The following is an 8024-nucleotide window of genomic DNA, read 5'->3' as shown; positions in this document are numbered from 1 at the left end:
TTAACTCAAAAGGGTGATATGCTAAAATACTAATATTTTTATGTATACTCATGTACATTTAGACATTTAATTTGAAAAGACTGTTGTTGTTTATCAAATATTGATTTTAGATTTTGGCACAAGGCCAACAGTTTTGGGGAAGGGTGTAAGTCAATTACATCAACCCCAGTGATCAACTGGTACTTATTTTATTGACCCTGGAAAGATGAAAGGCAAAGTTGACTGCAGTGAAATTTTAACTCAGAACATAAAGACAGATGAAATACCATGAAGCATTTTGCCCAGCATGCTAATGATTCTGTCAACTTGCTGCCTTGTTTATCAAATATTATTGTAATGAATCGAAAGTTAGGCAGAGTTGTGAAGGATGACATGTTCTACATTTTGCCCAAAATTTATTGTTCAAAATTACACACTGCAAAGTTACACACTGCTACTTCAGTTTAATCAGAGCTATTTGATGTGGAGTGTCCCATGAGGCATCACTGTCATTGTTTTCTCTAGGTCAGTGGTGATCTACCCATCAATGACCAATTACCATTTCTTTTTTTTTTTTGTTCACAATTGCAGTTTGCTTTTGCACTGTTGCATCCATTGGAATCAGATCTCCTGACTGAGGATAATTTCCTCCCATCACTCTCAGAGATCTTGAAAATAGATCATGGATGTTACTTTGACTGCATCATATAAAAATAAAGTAGGCTTTATTATTCAGTATCTCATTTTTTTAAAGGTATTATATGTTTTGAAAAATTCTGGCTGTTCTTTCTTGCAGGTTGAGTGTCTATAGAGATAGTCCCTCATAGGCTAGTCTGTAGGTCTGTGTTCTGTTACTACTGCATCAACAATTCAGTTTCAATTCATTGTTGGAACTGTTTATGTATAGAGCAAATATGGTACCTGATACTTATTGGAGATTAACCGTGCTACCGGCACGGAGGCCAGGTGAGGCTGGCAACGGCCATCCGATCGTGGCCGTTGCCAGCCTCGCCTGGCCTCCATGCCGGTGGCACGTAAAAAGCACCATCCGATTGTGGCCGTTTGCCAGCCTCGTCTGGCACTTGTGCCGGTGGCACGTAAAAAGCACCCACTACACTCATGGAGTGGTTGGCGTTAGGAAGGGCATCCAGTCATAGAAACACTGCCAGATCAAACTGGGCCTGGTGCAGCCTTCTGGCTTCCCAGACCCCAGTTGAACCGTCCAACCCATGCTAGCATGGAAAGCGGACGTTAGATGATGATGATGATGATGATGATGATAAAAGAAGTTGTAACGTATAACTAGTAAATCCTGGTTCAAAGAAACTAATTTTTAGTCATAGTCCTGCATGTTATTCCGAATGGACATTCTCTTGCTTCCCCTTCCAGTCAAATGTGCATGCTCTTTATATCAACGTTATTTGCATAACAGAGGCATACTAATCTAAGTCTGAACAATCATTCCAACAATATTTGACTTTCCTTTACTGAAGACTATTTGGAATTTGACAATAAAAGAGAACATTCAGGAATGCATCAATAACATCTTTGTAAAAAGAAAGTAAGAAGACCTTTAGTGGCAAATATTCATCCTGAGCTTCACTCTTAGATTTAATTTCAGTTCTTGCACTCATTGATATATGCATTGAGATGAATCAGGAAAAGGAATACTCTTTAAATAGATGAACTAATTTAAGAATTCCTCTTAAAATGAATACAAAACTCTGGATTGAAATGGTGAAGTCTAGTCAAGGTTAATCAAACATTCTGATTTGAAATCAACTCTGATGTTATTTAGCTTGTAGTCTACAGAGAAAATATAGTAAAAAATCATAGATATGAGGTCTGTTCAAAAAGTATCAGGACTGTTGCTACGGTAACAGAGCTAAAGTGTGCAGAGTGAATCCACTTGGCACAGATTGACCTTGAACTCTGTCGTGCATGTGCACTAAGTTATAATTCTCTCACTCACTTCCATTGTTTATAGCAGTGCTTGGAAGTAAAGGGTGTAGAGTGTAGTCGTCTCAAAAAGAAGAGAGGGTTTCAGCTGTGCAGGATCTCCTTGATTGTGTCAAGGAAGGCAAAAACATTTCGAAAACGGTCATGGCAAAATCAAACCCCTTTTAAAGGAACAAGATTTCAAGACATTGTGCAAATCCTAGAGATTGTGATGAGGTAGCTGCTTGCTATCCCCCCAAAAGAGCTCCAGAAATGTTTCCATCAATGGAAACAATGCTGGATAAAGTGGGTGTGGCTTCAGAAGGGGACTACATTGAAAGAGATTAAATGCTGAATTGATGTGTGGTAGTTTTCTTTTCATAGCACTATTACTGATACTTTTTGATCAGATTTTGTATATCAAATGGCCATAGAAATTAGGTTATAAGTCTGTAGTGTATAGAACAGAATGGTTTCTTACTCTTAGTATCCCAGGGTCCATAGACAATGTGATGCGTAGTCAGAAATATGTGTAAATATTCAGGTCAGATGTGTAATGCTGGGTTCAAAGAGCAGGAAAAAGGTAAAATTAAATGGAAAAAAGAAAGGAGATCCATTTATGAATTGCTATCTAAAGATTAAAAAGAAAGTTATTTATATGTGATATGTGTACTGGATTAATTAGATATTTAAATGTGATACACGTACTGAAATAATTAGCAGTAGAAACACACCTGAAATGAACTACTCTGATGGCTTGCTGGATGTTGTCAACAATTTCTGTTACCTAGGTAATTTAATTAGTGCTAATAAAAGGATAGGATGGTGTGAAAGAAATGAAGAGAGATCTGATGGAACAAAGAGACGTGGCTTTAATGATGTGAACATGATTGATTGGCTGTATGATGTTAAATTTAATGAAAGCAAAGCATAAGGACAACTGGTATTAAAAGCTTCATTAATTATATACAGAAGAGATGATTGTACTGATATATTCAGAGGTGTCACTTGAGGCAAGATTATACTGATGATTAAATATTATTTCTGATTATTTAATCACTTGCAATTCAAACTATATGTGACATGAGAATTCTCTGCTCTTTCAAATATTTCTTACCAGCTAACAAAAACCAAGACTTGATGAGACCCTTGTTAGGGGATGGCATGTAGCCACATACCCTGTTGAAGTCAACTACCTCAGCTTTTCAGCAAGAACAGTGCACTGTTTCCTTCAGAAGATTGATCTGGAACCCAATCAAGTGAAGAAAGCCACCAAGGAGATTGGCACATGGCAGCTGAAACCAGATCAAGGTGGTTGTGATTGACAAGAGACCACATGTGAAGATAATTTAGTCCTTGCTGCCACAGTCTGGAGAAGTGTACAGGCTAAGGGATGGAATGCTTATGAACCTGAGATACCTGCTGATGATACTGAAATTACAATGGATTCAAAAGAGCTTGCCATACCTCTGAGTCAAGGACATATCTATCTCTCTGGTGCTACTATAAATAACAATGCATCCAATATGCTGTAAAGTTTTGTCGAGGATATAATGCCTCTGTAACGTTGGTGCCATAAAAAAAAAGCTCTCTTTTAGGAATATCAGTAAGTAATAGTGATATGAAATTACAAATGCTGTCACCTGTCAGTGTTAGTGTTGAAATTCCAATGCTATATTACAGGAATGGAAGGCAAGGCAACAGTAAGTAATAGTCCAATGAATTTACAAATGCTGTGTCCTGTCAGTCAGATTTAGGTTTACTTGTCTTCCATGTGTGTATTATATAAGAGAAAAACATGTAATAATTGAAGTAGAAAAATGATGGATTTGTTATATGAACTTCTGTTTGTTCTTGAAGTTGCAATCCAGCAACATTGAGTGTTTGGTCCTGACTTTTATTAATGCTCATAATTAAAACCAAGAAGCTAGAAAAAAAGGATATATCATATAGAAGAATAGCTTTACAGAATCCAGATGACTGTGATAGCCCTGAAAAGGCTACTAATTAAATGGAACATCCATTTGTTGCTGTTCCTTTTGACGTTTGAATTGGTGGTGTATTGTGAATGAAGCTAGAAGAATAACTTTAGGGAATCCAGGTGACTGTGCAATGGCACTGAGAAGGCCACAGGTGAAGTGGAAGACTCATTTGTCATGGTTTGTTTTGACATTTGAATAGGCTGTATGTCAAGGAGAATTGAGAGATTCAGTTTCAAATCAAGGTGTTTATGTACATGTGTGGCCTAGTTGCAATCCAGCAACTTTTAGTGTTTGGTCCTGCCTTTTATTAATGCTTATAGCAAAAGAAAGTGGGATAGGAAACTGTAAGGGCTTAAATTGGAATGGGACATTAGATGGTGTAACTGGTATGTGAGGAATGAAGACAGTCTCACCTTTACCACAACCAGTGAGAATATTTGTCACAATGTAGTTCATCATAGGTTTGTGCACAATTAGTGTTGCCTCCTTTGAACCATTTACTTTCACTTTCTGGGATGTTTACCACAATCAGTGAGAATATTTGCCTCAATGCAGTTCATCATAAATTTGTGCATAATTAGTGTTGCCTCCCTTGAACCATTTACTTTCGCTTTATGGGACAAACAAACATACAAATGGACAGAATCTCTCTTTTATATATATAGATGTAAGATATATATTTATATATATATATAATAAGATATTAGGGAATAAATCCAAATTTACAGGGAAAAATCAGATTTAGGATTGAATCCAATTTTATAGTAAAATATTATATAATATTAATTAGAGACAAAACCACAAATTGAAGACAGGAAACAATTGCACCTGATGAATGTCATTTGAAGACAGGAAACAATTGTAGTGGCGATTTATTTACTTTATATTAAAATTTTTATGTATTGATTAAGTCTTTCCTTGTTTGATTTACAAAATAGTGGTTTTGTCTCTAATTAATATTATATATATATATATATATATATATATATATATATATATATATATATATTATAATATATATATATATATATATATATATATATATATATATATATATATATATATAATGTGTGTGTGTGTGTTAAAGGATGATGATATATGCAATATTTTCCCCTTTATTTCAGGAGTACCTGCAAGAGCTTTCTCATCCTTAGTGGATCTTCCAGACACACACAAAATGCTGCAAGAAACATGTCATGAATTTGCTGAGAAAGAGTTGATGCCAGTAGCTGCTGAAATTGACAAATTAAAGAAGTTCCCAGCAGAACAGGTTTCTCAATTTATCTCTCCAAATGTTAGATGTAATTTAGTGGGGGATTAAATATCAAAACTCCCACACAACTTTGTTTCCCGACATCTCCCTTTTCCCCACCTATGATCACCACCCATTGCAGATTCCTCCACTCTCCCTTTCATGCCTACCCACACACTCTCCATGCCCTCACATAGCTACCATAGCAACCCCATGCCACTCCAGTTTCTCTCACATGTTACAGTCATCTCTTGTCCATCTCTAAACATCCCCCTGTCCTCCTCTGTACCACCTGTATTTTCCCCACTGTATCTTGTGGATGTGTTTGAATGCATCTTGAACGCCATCTTTTTCTTTCTCTCACTCTGTCTATCTCTCTCTCTCTCTCTTTCTTTCTATCTCCCCTTCTTCTTTTTTTCCCTATTGGGTCAACCAAGTAACTCCTCTACAGTCTATCCCTCTATTATACTTCAACCTCTCAGCAAGCACAAAGCCACCCTCCTCAGTACCACTCCCTCTCAGCTGAGGCATCTTTGTCTTGCAAGTTACTTGGTGACCCTGCTGGTGCTGGTGCCACGTAGAAAAACAGTACATTCTGTAAAGTGGTTGGCATTGGGAAGGGCATCCAGCCATAGAAACCATGCAGAAGCAGACAATCGAGCCTGGTGCAGTTCACTGGCTTACCAACTTCTATTAAACCATCAATCCCATGCCAGCATGGAAGATAGATGCTAAATGATGATGATGCATTGTATAGCCTTTAATCTCTCATCCAAGCCCAAGTGTAGCTTTACCTAGTGCTTCTTTACCAATTATAGGCATAGGAGTGGCTGTGTGGTAAGTAGCTTGTTTACCAACCACATGGTTCCAGGTTCAATCCCACTGTGCAGCACCTTGGGCAAGTGTCTTCTATTAGAGCCTCGGGTCAACCAAAGCCTTGTGAGTGGATTTGGTAGATGGAAACTGAAAGAATCCCGTAATATATATGTATATATATATATATGTGTGTGTATATGTTTGTGTGTCTTTGCTTGTCCCCCCAACGTCGCTTGACAACTGATGCTGGTGTGTTTACGTCACCGTAACTTAGCGGTTCAGCAAAAGAGACCCATAGAATAAGTACTAGGCATACAAAGAATAAGACCTGGGGTCGATTTGCTCGACTAAAGGCGGTGCTCCAGTTTGGCCACAGTCAAAATGACTGAAACAAGTAAAAGAGTAATTAGGCTCCTACCAATTTTATCCAAGTTCTTATCCAGAGATTTTTTTCTTTTCATTTTGATACTGTTGTTACTGCAGTGGCTACATTTTCTATCTATTCAGTTCTTTATGCATATTGTACAACTTTTTATTACACTTAAGCCTGCATACCATGCCCACAAATAAAACCTTTAATATAACATGACATGATGGTATCCTAGCTATTAGTGAAAAGCTCTATGGTTTCTATTTTCAATAAATCTTACATTCTCTCTCTTTCTCTCTCTCTCTCTCTACTATTCTATACAAAAGCTTCTCTTCCTATGCCTATTTCCAAGGTTATACACCCAATCAAGAAGAGAAGCATTTATGTTATCTTGACCACAAATAATCATGTGAGACATTGCTGAGAAAGCAGGTTTACTGAGATAAACTACTGCACGTTACATGCTACTCATCCGGGGTCCCAGATAACTTTGATAGAAAGAAAATAATAACTTTTAACATCAACAAAATTGATAACTGATATCATGGATTTTTGTGTAACTTAGAAACAATAGACACTATTAACTTAGAAGAACCACATAATTTAATTATTTCCATGAACTTCTATTTTCTTTACATCCATGGACATACACTCTGTTGCTTCTATTAACTTCTATTTGATAATAATAGTTTCATACCAGGTATTTTACCAATCTTTCCTCCCTAGAACTATATTCTTTCGGAACTAATCCATACTCAACTACTCTATTACTTTACAATATTTCAAAATAAAATGGAACTGTGGTTGTGTGGTAAGAAAATTACTTCCCAATCACATGATCCTGGATTCAGTCCCACGGTGTGGCACCTCGGGCAAGTATCTTCTCCCATAGCCTTGAACTGGCCAAAGCCTTGCGAGTAGATTTGGTAGAGAGGATTTGTGTGTGTCTTTGTGTCTGTGTTTGTCCCCACTTCTACTGCTTGACAACCAGCAGTTCTGTAAGAGACAGCAATAGAATAAGTACAAGGCTTAAAAAATAAGAAAGTACTGGGGTTGATTCATTTGACTAAAAGTTCTTCAAGGCAGTGCCCCAGCATGGCCACAATCTAATGCCTGGAACAAGTAGAAAATAAAAGATAAAGTAAATTTCACAAGCAGTTTACAAAATGAAGTAAGTTTAATATCATCTAACATTTCAGGCAGAGCTTTTAGTTGGAGAGAGATACAATGTTTATTGGTAGTGGTGGATCACAGTCTATTGATCCAACACTGCTACAATCTATTTATCCCACAATACTACATTCTATTTATCGAAAATTATTAAAGTCTATTGATATCAATACAACAATGTATTCAACATTACTAGAATCTATTTGTCCAGTACTACTACAATTTATTTATCCAGAACTAATAGCAAAAATTAAATTTCTTTCCAACAAAAGGCTCTGTCTAAAATACTATACTTCTCTTCTTTCTTCCTGCAAAAATAATTTATTCCATTTTGTGAAATTTTTGCACTTAGTATTTACCAACATAATCCATCACTAATTTCTTCTGATTCTACTGTGTTGCACTTCTAAATTAATCTTAGTTTGGCCAAAGTCATTTGTCCCAAAACTTTGATCCAATAGGGCTTAAGAAGACAATAATCACTGCACTTTCTCTTCTGTATAACAAATGAATAAAT

The 8024-nt window shown here is 36.5% G+C and overlaps 1 protein-coding gene across 2 annotated transcripts in view; it reads left to right on the top strand.

Moving 5' to 3' along the window:
* The window catches only part of LOC115213107 (short-chain specific acyl-CoA dehydrogenase, mitochondrial), a 48044-nt gene that overhangs the window by 12367 nt on the left and 27653 nt on the right, over positions 1-8024 (top strand). For both annotated transcript variants that reach the window (XR_004999779.1, XM_029782033.2), the window contains exon 2: positions 5024-5169. Coding sequence is in view for 1 of the 2 variants with exons in the window: in XM_029782033.2 (XP_029637893.1) it covers positions 5024-5169 (146 nt within the window). In the remaining variant the exon portion in view is untranslated. The remainder of the gene's footprint in view (positions 1-5023; positions 5170-8024) is intronic.

This window comes from Octopus sinensis, linkage group LG6, assembly GCF_006345805.1.
Source record: "Octopus sinensis linkage group LG6, ASM634580v1, whole genome shotgun sequence".
NCBI lineage: Eukaryota > Metazoa > Mollusca > Cephalopoda > Octopoda > Octopodidae > Octopus > Octopus sinensis.
The sequence above is the reverse complement of the archived record's forward strand: the minus strand, read 5'-3'. Positions and strand labels throughout refer to the sequence as shown.